The sequence below is a fragment of the Phytophthora sojae genome (genome assembly GCF_000149755.1).
Source record: "Phytophthora sojae unplaced genomic scaffold PHYSOscaffold_2, whole genome shotgun sequence".
Lineage (NCBI taxonomy): Eukaryota > Oomycota > Peronosporomycetes > Peronosporales > Peronosporaceae > Phytophthora > Phytophthora sojae.
In genome coordinates this window covers 5,110,848-5,127,452 of record NW_009258116.1, presented here as the reverse complement: position 1 = coordinate 5,127,452, position 16,605 = coordinate 5,110,848, and the positions used below count along the sequence as shown (strand labels likewise).

Sequence of the window (16,605 nt, the reverse complement as noted above, 5' to 3'; positions counted from 1 at the left end):
ATACTGAACTTACGTGTTTCCCAAGCCAACATCCAAGAATCCCCACGGTTCCCCAAGATTCCTCAGAATTCCCCAGGATTTCAGAAGATGACCCTGAGTGTCACATGATTTTCAGGGGGTTCGAGTCAGTTCGAAGTCAGTCTGCAATCAAAGTGATGCGTGACCTTGAAGAACCGTCATGGATGCACAGACTGGATACTTTCGAGGAGTCGAGAGGGAGTCCTGCACCATACTAAACCAAGTCCAAGGACCCACAATTGGCACTTTCGACGCTGTGCGATAATGGAGTCGCAAGCCGATCGCAAGTTTGGACCGCTGAACCCAAAGCATACTCAAGACAAGACATTTGACCCCAAGCATAGTGAACAGAAGATATTTGCCCGAAGAAGAATGCAGAAGAGAAAGAAGTAAGAGAGAGAGAGAAGCAGCTGATAAAAGACAAACAGAGTTCAATTTTCCCTGTATTGCGCAAGTGACTTCGGCCAAGCCTGCCGACGGAAATCCGGAGGACCCGAGATTACGACCGCAGGGACGCTAAGGGCACATCAACGGCGAAGGACAGCCGTCTGTGTGGACTCCATCAACTCAAGTCCAGTTAGGTGGGGACCAGCGACGGCCTTGAGCTTCCTGGAGTGATCCATCTATTCCATATCCTAGTTGGGTCACTTGCTGTGCTCGTGGTAACCCATTTCATATTATTCCAGTGGGTATTCTGGGGTGCTAGGTAGTCGCCTCCAGGATTTTGTATTGACTGCTTGTGTGAAGGACAGGTAATTGATAGTGATTGTATTTTCCTCCTTTATTGGAGGTGGTGCGCGTTTGTGTGAGTCTCAGGGGGGCTAGGCCCCTGAATTTCAGACTCGAGTGAGCCTAGTGTGTGTGTGACCCACCGTCCAAGGGTCCAAAAGAATAAGTGACGGCTAGTTGTAGTGTTTGTATACTCTGTATTTGTTGGTTTTATCGAGCTAGGAGGGCATTTGGGTAAGGTGTCTTCTGAGTTCCAAGTCCCGGAGTTGACTGAAAATCTGGACCCTGAATTCGTGATATTCTGGGTTTCAAGGGATCTGATTCTCTGGGTTTGCCTTTGGTGTGGCGGTGCGTTCTGAAGTAGACGTGCACTCCCGCACTTCTTCGGGGCTACATTTACAACCGGTGGAGTGCCGTTCCGTCGAAGACAAACGAGCCGACAGGGATTACACAAGGTACCCACGCCAACCAAGAAGTGTGATTCTCAGGGTTCAAAGCTTTGCGGCTGCGAATCTCTGTGTCTATCTCCTTGCTGTTGACTCTCAAGTCGATTCTCTGGGTCTACACCCTGGGGAACAGTCTTGGGCTGCGCTATACGAACCCCCCTGGGCGACAAAGGTTTCATCAGCCTCGCCTCACAGACCAAGATCAGGAAGTACATGTCCATTTCGAAGATGAACCAGAGCCGAAGCCTGATTCCCCTCCTGCCCCAGTGAACGAAAACATGGATGGAGTTGTTCGAGACGCCATCGCAGAGAGTACGGCCAGGGAGAACGAGATGAGGGAGGCTGTTTTCCGGATCTTGGAACATTCAGGCTGGCGTCCCCCAAATCAGGATTTCCGGTCAGGGGCGAAGTCACCCAGGCAGGGTGATCCTGATCGGAACAACCCGGATCGGTCCGACTATTGTGAAAACTGTCACGAGTTTGGACATCGCGCTGAACGCTGCTGGGCCGACCTGGTTTGTGACCGCTGTGGACGCATGGGACATCCGACTGACAGATGCCGAGCCCTGCCCTGCAAGAAGTGTGGCGAATCCCACGTTGGACGATGTGAAGAGCACAAGGCCATCCAGACCATCATGGACCTCATTCGCAAAGGTGCCCTGAAAGACCTGCCCAAGGCCGTCCTGGATCCCATCTAGGGTGGTCAGGCCGATCCTGGTCGGTTGTTAAACCAATAAGCCCGCTGGATGGGGATCCAGTACGCGCCGGGCTTAGGAAGACCCCAGTGTTGTGTGTCTTAGTGTATGTCGGCCCTGAATTGAGGATGAAGAAACGAGATAGTCGCTGAATCGGTCAAGGACGTTTGTAGCGTACTTATGCTGGTGGATGAATATCGTTCGGTTCTTACGGTCACGTTGAATAGACCAGCCGAGTAGGTACTTCACCTCCCCTAAATCTGTCATGGAGAATCGCTGTTTCAGGGCGGATTTCAGTTCGTCCACGAGGGCTGGAGTAGGTGCAATAACCAAAAGGTTGCCCACATAGACAGCGATGTAGCAAGTCACACCGTTAACTGTGCGTTTAAATACACAGCTATCCTTAATGAGTTTGTGGAACCCTAGACTCTCTAGGAAGGCAGATAACGTTTTGTACCAGACACGGGTAGCTTGTTTCAACCCGTACATACTCTTCAGGAGTTTACACACGAGGTGCTCCTTGCCCGGGATCTGAAAACCTTCCGGTTAAGTCATGTAGATTTCCTCCTCGAGAAAGCCATTGAGGAATGCCGTTTTTACGTCCATCTGATGGATTTCGAGGTCAAGCAGGGCTGCAATGGTGAGGAGGAGTCTGAGTACTTCCATTCTGATAACAGGAGAGAATATCTCGTTGTAGTCAATGCCATGTTCCTGAAGGATTTTGATAACAAGACGCGCTTTGAAGCGGTCAATTTCACCTGTGCCGGTATACTTTACAACAAAGACCCATCGGCTTGTGAGAATCTTCCGCCCTTTCGGGCGGGGTACTAGCACCCAAGTGTTGTTCTCCATTAGGGATTTATATTCTGATTTGGCTGCTTTGCGCCATCGCTTAGCATGAGCCGTCTGCATTGCCACTCGATACGTAGGCGGCTCTGTCACATACCGAATTGCTAGTAATGTGTACAGTAGTTGTCTACGCCGCTCCTGATCCTGCTGATCTTCCTCAGAGTTGAGGTTGACTTCCTCGTGGTCTTTTCTGAGAAGGGACCGCTTACGCGCCGGTGGTAAGGAAGATTCGGACTTGGTCTCTGTTCGAAAGGAGTAATATATTTCATCCCGATGAAGAGCCTCCCTGCGCGATTGTAGGGTGTGAGGAATGGCAGCAGTAGGTATATCAGGGCCTACAGGAGGAGTCATTGCGGGCGCCGGATCTGCAGTAGGAGTCGTTGCAGGGACAGGTTCTGCAGGAGTAGTCATTGCAGATGCGGGACCCGGTATGGTGGCACGTTGGTCCTTTTGAAAAGCTGGACTGTGCTCAGGGTTGAGCGTCAAGTCCGCGAGAGGGGGGAACTCATCCTCCTTAAACACGACATCACGACTATAGACAAGAGCGTGTGTGTTAATATCCATCAGGCGGTACCTTTCTTGTGGTCCGGTATGCCAAGGTACATGTACAGTCGTAAGCTTGTCACGATACTGCTCCGTGATATGCACGTATGCACTACATCCGAATACCTTCATGTAGGTCATGGATGGGATACGACGGTACCAAAGCTCATACGGGGTCCGGCCATCCGTTTTGGAGCTGGGCGTAATATTAATCAATGTACACACATTCAGCCCATAGCTGTTTTGGAAGCTTCCCTTCAAGCAGTAATGCACGCACTCGCTCCATGATTGTGCGCATGCGGCGTTCCGCAACACCATTTTGCTCAGGTGTGCATGTGTTGGTAAACTGTGCATGAGTACCGTACGTCTTGAAGATCAGACGGCCAAGCTTTTCATACTCTTTCGCATTATCTGCTTAGAGCCGTTGAATATCGTGATCTTCTATAAGAATCCGAGTGTGTTGCAGGACATGGACGGCCCGCCTGAAGATATTCAGGGCTTTTCTCCTAAAGTCCTCGTAGCAGTCATACAGCTCACTAAGGTTCGTGATAGGGTAAGTGAACATGAATCGAGAAAAGTCATCGATAAAGATCAGAAAATAGCGACAGCCAGTAAGACTAGGCACAGGTAATGGACCACAGATATCTGAGTGCACCTTTTCCAAAGGAGATGTAGCACGTTCAACAACTCTATTAGAATAGAATGGGGCGCGGTGTGAGTTCGCTAACGTGCAGGCTACACAGAAGAACTGAGCCGTAGGATCTACAGCCACAGAATCATCGAGTCCATCAATGGCTTGGCTCCTAGATAGGTCACGCAAGATGCGAGCGTTAGGATGTCCAAGGCGTTTGTGCAAAAGCAGTAGGGATCTTTGCTTACCTTTGGCCATGAGGGCCGTAGCATTGGCGATGTCGGCAAACCACTGGGATTCTTGCGTCACGTGGCGCGTGCATCCAGAGTCAATAGTCCAGGTAGGGTCAAGTTGAACGTTGGCGTGGGCGGCCAAGCTGATGGGAGGGTTGACCGTCGTAGCAACTGCAATCAGACCGGTATCGCGGCGCTGTTTGTGGAACACCTTGCGCTTGGTACCATCATCGTCATCCGAGTCGGAGTCGAGAGGACGGTTCTTGCCTTGGTCAGTATTGCGATTCTTACCACCGTTGCCATCATGCTTGTGCTTGTGGCTACCGTGGTGCTTGTCTCTGCGACCGTTCCCGTTGTTGTTGCTGTTGTTGCTGTTGTTGCTGCGCCCTTGATGCTGGCTCCAGTTCTTGAAATTGCGATACGGATGGTCGCGCTTCGAGTTGCCCTTGAACGCGAAGTTCGCAGACAGTACCGTGCCAGCCTTCACTCGTCCATATCGTAGGTCCTTTTGTAGTCCGCGGCATTGACGAATGTTATGGCGTGGACGGTCACAGTAAGAGCAATTGCCGTTCCCGTTGCGATCTTGGCCTTGGTGAGCAGGCTGTCCAGTAGTCACTAGGGCGCGCTCGTTCATGGTGTCGCTGGTCTCAGGTGTTCTCTTAGACAGTGTGTACCGCTCTTGAGCCTGGATGTCACGGACCTTGCCCTCGATGCTCTGCTTCAAGTCTTCGTACGGGAGATACTTCCATTGATTTTTCCAGATGCGGAGGTCATTCTTCCATCTGGGGCATGGAGTGAAACAGGTAGATCGACTTCTGCGACTCTGCCATCACCGTGTCGGTGGCTTCTTGCGCGGCTTTCATCGCGTTCTCCAGCTTCAAGAAGAATTGAGTCAGGTCTGAGCCCTCCTCGTACCTGATTTTCATCAAGTAGTGCTGGATGAAGTAGGGGTCGCCGTGGAATGCAGCACCCTCATACTTCTGGCAAATGAACTGGAAGATCTCGTAGGATGTCGTGAGATTCTTCACCAGTCGGACATGGGCGTTGTCCATGGTTTTCATCAAGAACACTTTGGTCTTGGCTTCTTGCCGACGTCGCTCGCGCGGGTTCAGAGGCTGAGGCTTCTCTTTGGCACCGCGCTTGTGATCCTTGCGCCATTGGCTGCGGCTAAATGGTCGAATTACCGGCAGCTTCTTGCGTTTGGAGGAGGTGTCCGAGTTGTCTTCGGAGTCTTCATCGGAGTCGGACCGTTGCTTGTCATCTTCGCTCTCCTCGTCGTAGTCCACCGCGTCCGAGTCGACCTCGACTCTCTCCGACGGCTTGGCCTTCGTTGCATCGTCGGAGTCGGACATGTCGCTCTCGCTCTCATCGCTTTCTTCCTCGGAGACGCTATCGTAGTCGGGTTTCTGTACGTAGACGAGTAGATGCTTGCCGTCGAGGACCGCGCACACGCGAGTCTTCCTCACGTCGAAGTTCTCGGCGCCGATGAGGCGCGGGAAGTCGTCGCTTGAGGCTTGGCTTGGGATCATAACCTATGAATGCGAAGGTAGAGAGCGTAGGTAGCGTAGAGAAGAAGATACAAGTGTGTAGGAGGCGTCAAAAGACGAAGTGAGTGTATTAGCGAGGAGAGCACAGACAGAGCGCAGTGGATGGCTGGTGCAGAGCATATTACTGTGTATAACTGTATACCATACTAAATACGAGAATAACAGCTATAAGAGGGTCTGAGATCACTGGCTATCAGCTTTGAGGTACAGTGTACCAGAGGTTAAAGAGGCTACTTCAACAGAGAGTAACTATGACGTGGGAATGTATATTCAGGTGATACCGGTAACCGCAAAACTACCGCCGCGTAGCGGCGGCGCTCGGCTAGTCCTAAGAGTCAATCAGAGCGTCGTTGTCCGTCCGAGAGTTGATCACGCTTATTCACTAAGTACGAATTCCACTAATTACGATTAGCTGCCGAGCGCAGCGAAGGCGACCCCACCATACGATATTGCGGGGCCGCAGGACCCGCCCAGGGCCTGAGAGTAGTGCAGCGAGCCGACGAGGCGAGCGGAACGGGTCCGCCCAGGGCTTCGCATTAAGTGGTAATACTCAATACGGTATTAATACAGCACCCCATGCCTACTGTATTGCTACTGGGTGCACCACTATCTGGCTTATGTATTAGCTGCATTACTTATTACGGTCGTAATACAGACGGGGCCATGTCTACCAGTACGTAGAGTGGCCGCAAATGGCATTGAATCCCAAAACTTAAGCATGCAATGGGCTTGAATAGGACTCCTGCTGTCGATCTGGGCTCCCGTGACATGGATGACCGAGATATCGAACCACCGAAACGCGCTCCATCCTACACTTTCATTCATTATTATTTAAGTTCTCTACGAAATGCACACGACTCTACAGCAGACTACGCAACAGTATAACAGCAAACTACAAAGCAGCACGCATCTACTTCCAACTCCGCCGAATTGATTCCGAGATCAATCGTATCCGGTCAGTTCTCAATTCGTAGTTACTAGCTGTGAATCGCACTTATGTGGATACTATAGATTATCCCAGTAAATCGTTGGGAGCTCATTAGACTGCTGCTGTATCTACTACTGTAGTACTGTATTACTATACACCCTGTCTATTTCTGTGCAGCATGCTATAATAATGCACACCATTCATCCGTATTACCTGTAGTGGTACATCTCAAAAGGTGGTTAATGCGAATCCCTGGGTCCGCCACTGCCGTAGCGAAGCCTAGGCAGTTTGCTCCAATAGCGGAGCGAGCATAGCGAACGAAGCGCCAACAAACTAAAAAATCGCCACCGCTACGCGGCGGCGCTCGGCTAGTCTGACATTAAAAAGGTAGTAACGACAGTTCTTACGAACTGCAATTATCAAGCTGGAAGAACAGAGCTCGCGAAACGCCCACTCGCACGTTCCCGAAGAAGTGGCAATGCGCCGGACGTGGGTTAGGATGGTGGACGCAACGGGGGCTCCGTTCAAGGGAAGTCGCGCGACATCACTGGAGGAGGATCCCCAGGATGCCGAAGGCCTCCTACAGGCTGTGTACAAGAAGTTCAAACCCACTCTTCCCACAGATGTCGCTGAGTGCACACTCCGCGTCTTCGAGAACCAAGTCAAGTTTAAGTCCAAAGCTGACCTGCAGCCTTGGGACCCCCTTCAAAACCTTGGATCAAGCCCAACAGCCCCATTGCTGGTTCGTGTGCCGAAGAGATACGTCTGGTACCAGTTGCTGGATCTGACTGGGGCTCCGTTCAAGGGAAGTCGCACGACATCACTGGAGGAGGACGTCCAGAATGCAGAAGGTATCCTACAGGCTGTGTACAAGAAGCACAACCACACTCTTCTCGTAGACGTCGATGGGTGTACACTCTGTGTCTTTGAGAGCCAGGAGAAGTTCAATTCCAAGCATGATCTGAAACTTGGAGACTCCATTCAGGAGCTTGGCTTGGGCTTGGAGACGCCATTGCTGGTTCTTGTGCCGAAGAGATACGTCTGGCACCAGTTGGTGATCGACGGAAGCCCCTTCCAGAGTGAGAGAGTTGAATCGGCGAACGAAGTCGAGGACTTCTTGAATGCGGTTTACGCCAAGAACAAGATGTGTTTTCCAGACTGCGCAGTGGGCAACCTGGTGGCGTACGAGAACAACGAGGCGTTCAGCAGTTTTCCAAAGGGAGACCCATTGAAGAAAGGTGCAACGATTGAGGCGCTCGGTCTGTCGGAAGACAACCCCATTGTTGTGGAATTGCAGCAGGAAACTGACGAACCAGTGGAGGAAGAAATGGATGTCGACCCGGTATATGGACGTTAAACCCACTCGGAGCTCGGCTCCGACTTTGACAAAGGAGTTTCCGTGATGAATGAGTTGAACGTCATGATTACCAATGTGGAGAAGGCTCAATTACTCGCTGGTGTTCCAGTTCAGTGTACTGGCGTCCAGACGTTCAACTGGGAAGCTATTGCTGACCTCACCGAGAAGCAGCAGCAGGACGCGTACCGCAGTTATTTGGAAACCAGCCTTGCCGATGTCCTGTCGCAGAGAAATTTATGCGTGTTTGGTGTGGACATGCAGTCGAGTTTCCTCACCGCTGTGATTCCTGGATCCAACATCGAGCTTGCGGGGCGTACAGATTTGATCATATTAGGAGATGTAGTCAAGACCCATCCGTTCATGTTTCGCGCGTGCGTAGGATCGTCGAAGGTGGCGATTGAGGTGAAGACGTCGGTGGAGGAGAACCATGCATACGAGGCTGTTTCAGAGCTTATCACTCTGAGCGTATTGGCATGCGACCCCGTGACGGTTGTACTAACAGATTTGCAGAGAGTCTGGAGGTTCTTCTGGGTTGGAGAGAAGAGAGCTACGCAGACTGTGGTGTTCTCAGCAGTGGTTTCCGACCCTCATGAAGCGTTCGCGATTCTGAAGATGCTGGTCCCGCCAACCAAGAGGCCGTTTACACGATGCAAGCTTCGCGACATGCTATCTTCCGATGAAGAAGGCGGCTGTGGTCCCATTTTAGCGAGTGTCCAACGATACTATGATATTGAAAGCATGTTGGGGCCCGATGTTGAGATGGCGCGCGCTGTGGGCGACCAAATCGCCCGAAGTATCCCAAATCTGCAGACGTTAGGCTAGGAGTCGATGACTCACTTGACGGGGGGCAACTTTTTTTACTTCCGAGTACTTGGCGAAGGGATGATAAAATACATGCAATGAACCATAGTAATCCTGTGCGAACGTTTTCTCTGCACTGCGTCGATGCTTTGAATAACGGTTTTGACACTGCAAATTTGTTGCTCCGTTTGTGCATTCCTCCCCCTCCCCACACACACATTATTTGCTTACACTCTTACCACTCATTGAGCATATCACTGTTGTTGGCGCCAATATCTACAGTCCAAACAGTGTCCGGCTTGACCAGCTTCGTCAGCGCGCTGCGATCAGTCTTGCCCGTCAGCGGCTGCTTGCTCGGGTAAGCCAAAATGCTAATTTGCGACGGCGCCACGTGCGCCACCTCCTCGACATCGTACAGGAACATGGCGCACTTCCACTTCACTTCATCGAGCCCTCCACTGATGGCGTCCAGGTTCAGCTCCATTTTGCGGACTTCCTCTCCTGATTGCCCCTTCCGTCGGAGGCTCACGAATCTCGGACGGTGCCTCGAACTGGCAAAGGAGAAGCGGTCTTGGAACTTCTTCATCAGTCCACCGCTACCACTGCCACTACCCGAGAGGTTTCCGCTCCGTGTCCGACTATCCCCAGCCACCTCGGAGTCGCTCCCGCTGCTGTGTCCCGTGTGGTCACTTCCTTCAGACCCTCTCTCGTCGCCGCTATTTGCTCCACGCTGGCTTGCAGCTTCGTCGTGGCTGTTGGCGAACGAGAATCGAGCTAGTTTCTGAACAGAGGCACCGGTCGGAGTATCAGCCCCCGCATGATCTGCTTTGTTGTCATTGCCCGAGCTCCCAGGGCCAGGTGTTCCTGCACTCCCACCGCGAGACAGCAAATGGCGCGTCGTGGAAAATAAGGATCCACCACGCGAGTTCGCTTGCTGCTGCGCAGCCTGCTCTGCGATCTTGGCCTTCGCCGACAGCGCCGCCTGCTTGGCTATCCGCATCATCGCGTCGTTCACCGAGTTGTGGAACAGAGCATCTAGCAGCTCCTTGAGGGCAGCACGCATGCGGTCAGCGTCTCCAGAAGCCGCAAATCCGACGTACATCTGGTGCCTTTCCGAGCCGTGTGGGAAGATGCCATTTTGCCTGGAGGCCTCTTGGATCTTCTCGGACAGCACATACTTTAAATATTTTGAAGCACGAGTTGTCTTCCGGCCCAATCGCACTCTCTCTCCAACTTCCGTGGTTTCCGATGTAGAAGACAACGAACCAGACGAAGAAGAAGACTGACGCCCAGTAGTAGCTACAATGGAGATGTACTCCTCCCACATGCTCCGAAACACGTCTTGAATGAAATCTGTCGATGGCTCCTGGGCAGTCTCCGCCTCATCCTCATCTTGTTCTTCAGGCTGGTCTGGGGAGATTGGCACGGGCTGCGTCGGAAATGCTTCCTGGAAAAATATGGACAACTCATTCTTGGAGATGGACGGGATTGAAATGGCAGGAGGAGGGGGCCCCGCTGTGGCAGTAGAGGCGACAGCAGGGGCGAAATCTCCGAAGCCATCGCCGCCCTCCTCAAATGCGCCTGAACTTGACTGCTGGAAATCATCAAATCCGTCTGCATCATTCGCCGAGCTCTGGGCAAACTCACCAAAGTCGCCGAAGTCATCGCTATCATTCGTCTCGCCACTTTGAGCGAAATCTCCGAAGTCATCACCATCGGCGGTCTCGCTGCTTTGCGCAAAATCACCAAACCCATCGTCTTCAAATGCAGCCGATGCCGAAGTAGTAGCAACAGGACTCGACGGTGCAGCTATCCCAAAGTCCCCGAAAGAGTCCTCATCCTCTTCAACCAGCATACTTGGCGCAGGTGTTGGCGAAGGAAATGAACCCCATGCAGCTGGAGCATTCGGGACAATTGTTGCACTTGCTGTAGGCACGGCTGCTTCAAAGTTCCCGAAGTCTCCAAAATCATCACCATCGTCCGCCCCGCCAGACTCCTCCTGGCTGCTCTCCTGGGCCTCGCTTTCAAAATCGCCCTCATCCTGATCGGTACTTTGTAGATCAGCAGCAGCGGTAGGCGAAGAACTCACAAGATCATGTTGTGGCGAGGGAGCAGCACCAGAGAAGGTATCTCTCCAGGCTACATCAGAGCTTCCAATATCCACATCCGCCACGGCTGTCGAAATCCCAAATACGTCGCCTTGCTGTCCGAATGGGTCGTTGGGCTCCGCAACACTTTGCGTCGACGGCCACACAACCTCGCTGCCAGACGCCACCCGCGCATTCTCCTCGTCGCTATCAGATTCATCGTCGTCAAATGCGCCGTCTTGGATGCCAAGAGCATGAGCCTTGTTCTCAGTTTCCTCTGTCGGATTAACGGGCACAGCTTCTGTTTCGTTGCTCTCAGCATTTTTACCATGATCCATTGAGACAGAGAATGGCACGAAAGACTCATCGTCGGCTGTTTCCGAGGCGTTCGTAGTTGCAGGAGACTCAGCAGCGGCCTCTTCTTCCTGGCTCTGTTCCAGTGGGCTTGACGTGATGAAGCCAACGTGTTGCCAATCATTCAAAGCTGTTGGCTCAAGATTTGTTGGTGTTGCCTGGTCGGCCGCTCCAAAGAAATCGATCTTTTCTGCCGCAGCACCCAAATCATCGCCTGCTGCACTTCCAGCTTCAACCTGCTTGCCCTCAACACCTTCCTCGCCATCCTGCTTGTCTTCACCACCCTTATCTCCATCATCTTCTTCAGTCGGACCAGCCGAAGCACCCCACGCAGCGAGAGCTTCCGCCAACGGAACCTCCTCCGGCGCGGCAAGTCCAGCTTCGGCAAACGGATCTACCTCGTCTGAGTCTTCGGCAGCGGAAGCAGACGCAAAACCCATGAACCCATCCGTCGTCATCTTGAACGAGCTGTGCAGAGACGGCGGAGCTGAAGACGGCGACGGTGATAGCGACGGCGTTACACTGGTGCTACCAGCATCAACAGCGGAAGTGAACGCGCCGAACGAAGCCTGCATTCCACTCTGCTCCTCCATCGCTCCGGCACTGACAAACGACGAGTTCAAAGACCCAAACGACCGTGTCGTGCGCTCTGCAAACGGGTCACGCGGGGACGGCGTGGTCTCTGCAGCCCCCACAATTTCTCCAGAAGGCTTCACCGCCTCATGCAGCGACGCAAACGACCCACGCAGCGACGTCGGAGCCGACGAAGACGCCACCGACTGCGGCGTCGTCGCCGTCAGCGTGAAAAGCTCGTCGTCACCAAACGCCGGTGCAGACGCAGAGCTGCTCCCCCCAGTCTCCTCACTAATTCCAAAGAACGGATCACTCGGAGCCGACGCCTGCACGGGGGAAAACGACAGCAAGTCGCCCGTCTCCGCCCCCTTCTCTTTCTCCACAGCAGCCTCAGCCGACGGGAACGACGCAAACTTGGTCGCCGTCGGTGGAGGCAGCGGCATGGGCAGATTGAAGCCGCTGGGGCTCGACGCCGTCCTGCTGCGCGTCGACGCGCTGCCCACGGACGTCATCGATGCCGCCAGCGGGTTCGTCTCCGTCTCCTGACCGCTGTTGCCCCACACGAGGTCCAGGATCGCCGCTCTGGCCGCCGACGGAGACGCAGACGCCTCCTTCTCCTGCTTCAACTCGTCTTCCTCCTCCTTGGGCGCCTCCTGCTGCTGTCCTGCCGCCCCGAGTCCCCCCGTGATGTCCGCGAAGGGGTCCACCTCGCCGCTGATGGACGGGAGCAAAGCTGGTGGAGGCGCGGCGGATGACGCAGGCCCCGTCAGAGGCGAGAACGACATGAGCGACGAGCTGTCCGGAGGCTGCTGCGAGCTGCCGGCGGCGAAGGCGCCGAAGTCCGCGTCCGCGCCGTAGACGTCGCCGAACGGGTCCGAGAGCCGCTCGGCCGCCGCGAAGTTGCCGAACTCGTCGTCGGCGTCGCCCGCCGTGAAGCCCGAGGACGCCGCCATGGCCGAGAGTGAAGCTGCTGCTAGCTCGTACGTGGCGACTATGTCGAGTGCGCACTGCCCCCTCCCTCTCCCTACGCATACTGAGATGAAGTGAGGTGAAAATATCATGAGATGGCATAAAATTGTGGAACGGAATGGATTAAGAAACTGACATTTGGAATAATTATTCCGGACGTAGTAAGCGATGCTCAGGTTTAGTCTCTGACAAAAAACCGGCAACTGCAACAGTAGCGCTGCTCGAGTCTCTTCGAGGCTCTTCGCGCACGAGGTCTCTCAGCCTTCTGCATGCCCAAGTCAAACTTGCGTTGCTCTCAATAGATTAGCCCCGTAGCAATTGCATCACGCGAGCCCACTAATCCATGCGCACAACTCTACCTCTGTTGACTTCCACAGCTAAATACTTCTGCTCTTTCTTTCAAGGTGCTACATGCCTCCGTCACTAAGAAATTGCAGAGTTATCTTGGATCTCAATATGTGAATTTTGCTTTTTCTCGTGCACTCTTCTTTACCAGAATTGTAGTGGTTTTACTGCAATTGTTTCCGGCCGGAGGAATTACTCGCCTCTTCCGGCAGCTCTATTGGTCACCAACTTGGTGCTGCTCAATGCGAAAGCTACTTTCCTCTTTCTGCAGGCTGCCCAATGCAAGAACTGCTTGCCTCCCGACGGCAAGTGTGCGGTACACCATGTTTCTAACTCGTTTTTAAATGGCCGGGCTATACCAATTGAAGCTCAAGGGCCATAGTGAAAGCCTCTCACTTCTCTTCCCAGCTGCAACTGGTACAGCTCCATATTTTGGGCTGAATCTCATTGGCCGAAAGGGCCACTTAAACGAGTGACTTGTGTACTTTAACAAGTGAGGCGGGCGTCCCTTCGTGCGAGTGGCCATAAGCCGGGGTAGTACCGTACTTTGCTGAAAAAATATTCAAAAGTAAATGGCTTCAAAGCGAGATTCAATTGAGAGGTGGAATTTCTGAATCTGCCAATTCACTAATATGAAGGGTCGTCCCATGGAAGTCTTCGGGCAGAGTATACACATACCAAGACAACGAAAGAAACAGTATAAAACATATTTAGTGGTCTAGATTTCACAAATATGTTTAAAACACCTCCAAGTTGAAGCAGGGCACGTTTAGAAACGAAAAGTGAGCGGTATACTCTCAGCCCTTTAGGCTGAGAGAACTGGGGCGCGCTTCGCGTGCGGGTCTCTAAGCGGACCGAACAATTTTGTGTTTTTTGCTACTAAAACGGTTAGGACGCGCCGCGCCTCAGCGCCAGTCTGCACTTGTTACTGTTATTAACATTATCACCAATATTTTTGTGAGTACTATACATGAAACGATTCATATTACTACAAGAAACTTAAATTTTCATACTATTATAATTGATGTTGACCAGGGGTATGAATAAAAAATTCAATATGAAAATTGTCAATTAATATGACGAAAATATGTGTTATTGGCAAGCGCCATATTGACATTTGTATTATTGGCTCGTACGATTTCAGGGTATTCAAAAACACAGTCAAGGCGCATGGAATTGAAATAGTTAATCAGTATAATAATTAGCTTTGGTTATCGTCATATTTAAATCATTATTACTGTCAAGCAATTTTACCAATTCAATATAATACTGAATTGGAGGGGCCCTGATGTTGACAACATCATGTTGCAATTGGTATTTATTGCAACTGCCACTGTCGCCACCACTGCCATGCTACAGCTACTGCGGCTGCTACTGTCACTGCTACTGCCACTGCTTCAGTCACTGTCACTGACACTGGCACTATCGCTGCTGCTCTTACTCCTACCTCATCACTACTTATATTGCTATACTACTCATATTCCACTATTGTTAAAGATATTGCATTTGTTATGCTACCTGTGGCGCGCGTTACTGCTGGTGACAGGCACTATCTGCTTACCACTACTGCAACTACAGCTGGAGCAGCTGTACTACAGCTACTACAACTACTATTTCACTACTGTTAATGATGTCATAGTAATGTTGTCATTGATATTGCTTGTTCGTACACTCCACGACAAAAAGATATGGACACCACCAAAAGTGGCTGTAACTTCGTCATTTTTATCGTTTTAAGGTGCGGTTTGGACTAGAGTTGCAGAACACGCTGATAAAGATCTGCACGCTACTAACACGCGCTTCTTCAGGTATGGACAGCTAATCCCCATACAAAATCCTATATTAACCAAAACCCCTTACAAATGATACAACTTGGACTTTGTATGGGGCGACAAAGGAACCAGCCTCACGGCGATACTCGCGACGTTAGACAAATATCTGATGGCATTATCGTGTACTAGAAGGTGTGTTTAGTGATCTGTAATAAACACATCGACCATCGCACAGAACTGAGCAAGTAGTAAGCGACTGAAATTTCGAGTGGTGGCTACGTATTATCTGATGATTTGCGAGACACCTTCAGTTGCATCCTAGTTAGTGCCAATTTGTAGCTCTGTATGCTGCTACCTTTTGGATATACGATTGTCTTCTCCATTCTAAACTGTTGGTCGATGATATATGGCTCAGTACTAAGGTAGAGTGGAGAAATCATGGGTTCCTTTGTCGCCCCATACAAAGTCCAAGTTGTATCATTTGTAAGGGGTTTTGGTTAATATAGGATTTTGTATGGGGATTAGCTGTCCATAAGTTTTGTCACCTGGGCAGCACCAGTGATTTGTATGTGAGCTACCTGAAGAAGCGCAAAAGCGCGCGTGTTAGCAGCGTGCAGATCTTTATCAGCGTGTTCTGCAACTCTAGTCCAAACCGCACCTTAAAACGATAAAAAATGACGAAGTTACAGCCACTTTTGGTGGTGTCCATATCTTTTTGTCGTGGAGTGTATCTGCTGCTATCGCTACTGCGACTGTTTATTATCTGCTGCCACTACCGCTACCGTTGTTATTTACGCTACAACTACGATCTCAGCATTGATAATGGCACTGTAATGATATTGCTCCTGCTTTCTTTTTCATGCCTGAGAAAGACTGCCAAAATCTACTCCATACTGCTTGGCTTGCTGCATAATATCACGGGGCATTTCATGGCTTGCTCAAACTAAATTTATAAGTAGATGCCATCTGAATATCGCCGTCCACCGTGGTGAAAACGAAGCGATCCAAACATTATCGATGATCTTATCGTCCACTAGACCCTTGTAAATCACTCTCCTATTTTCCAAATAATGTGTGTGACTTGTATTGCTGCGTAAATAATATCAATATGACGTATTGTGTCTTTCACGTATTTTGGCGGGTGAGCTGTTAATTCAGGCGGAATTAGAGTCATAAAAGGGTGATCAACGCTTATTTAGTGCTAATTATGCCTAAGATCGTGAGCGCTTCCCCTAACATCCGCGATCAGCTAATCGACGGAGATACGAACAGAATGGCATGGATTGGCGGATAGGAAACCGCCAATCGCTCTGTTTCCGCCTATTAATAACGAAGGCTGGATTAGCTTATTCCGCCTTGAGTCGCCTCACCATCGCCGCTCCTAATTCGGCCACGGAGGGACGACCCGGAATTAACATGGGAATTAGCTAACTCGGGGCATAATTAAGGTCGATAACGGATTAGAGTTATGCCAGAATTATCACGGCAGAATAAGTGAAAGGCACAATAATTTTTATTCGGTATATTGCTATTGGAATTGTTCGCCTGCGTCACGATCACTGCCAGCTACCACTGCAACTGCCCAACTGTCAATGCCACCGCTACTGCAACCGCTATTAGTTACTGACTTTGAAACTGAAATTGTTATCGCTATTTCTGTTACTATCTTTTTTTCCTCACCCCACGATCAGGAAGAAAACTGTCAAGGTCTACAGTACTCCATGGTGC

General features: G+C 51.2%; 4 protein-coding genes across 4 annotated transcripts; 2 read left to right on the top strand and 2 right to left on the bottom strand.

The window, feature by feature from the left end:
* Positions 1-4,042: 4,042 nt before the first annotated feature.
* On the bottom strand, positions 4,043-5,673 carry PHYSODRAFT_325501 (hypothetical protein; the record flags this gene model as incomplete). Its single annotated transcript, XM_009521372.1, has 3 exons — positions 4,043-4,083; positions 4,160-4,926; positions 4,958-5,673. 3 exons carry the CDS (start codon positions 5,671-5,673, stop codon positions 4,043-4,045), a joined length of 1,524 nt encoding a protein of 507 aa, XP_009519667.1.
* A 1,445-nt stretch (positions 5,674-7,118) lies between these two features.
* PHYSODRAFT_260219 (hypothetical protein) lies at positions 7,119-7,976 on the top strand (the record flags this gene model as incomplete). The annotated part of the gene is made up of 1 exon (XM_009521371.1): positions 7,119-7,976. The coding sequence occupies one exon, from the start codon at positions 7,119-7,121 to the stop codon at positions 7,974-7,976; it is 858 nt and encodes a 285-aa protein (XP_009519666.1).
* A 30-nt stretch (positions 7,977-8,006) lies between these two features.
* On the top strand, positions 8,007-8,798 carry PHYSODRAFT_483978 (hypothetical protein; the record flags this gene model as incomplete). Its single annotated transcript, XM_009521370.1, has 1 exon — positions 8,007-8,798. A coding segment is annotated over one exon (792 nt), but the record flags the coding sequence as incomplete, so codon positions are not given.
* A 90-nt stretch (positions 8,799-8,888) lies between these two features.
* On the bottom strand, positions 8,889-10,104 carry PHYSODRAFT_556967 (hypothetical protein; the record flags this gene model as incomplete). The annotated part of the gene is made up of 3 exons (XM_009521369.1): positions 8,889-9,481; positions 9,542-10,002; positions 10,081-10,104. The coding sequence occupies 3 exons, from the start codon at positions 10,102-10,104 to the stop codon at positions 9,013-9,015; spliced, it is 954 nt and encodes a 317-aa protein (XP_009519664.1). The 3' UTR covers positions 8,889-9,012.
* Between the last annotated feature and the right edge of the window lie 6,501 nt (positions 10,105-16,605).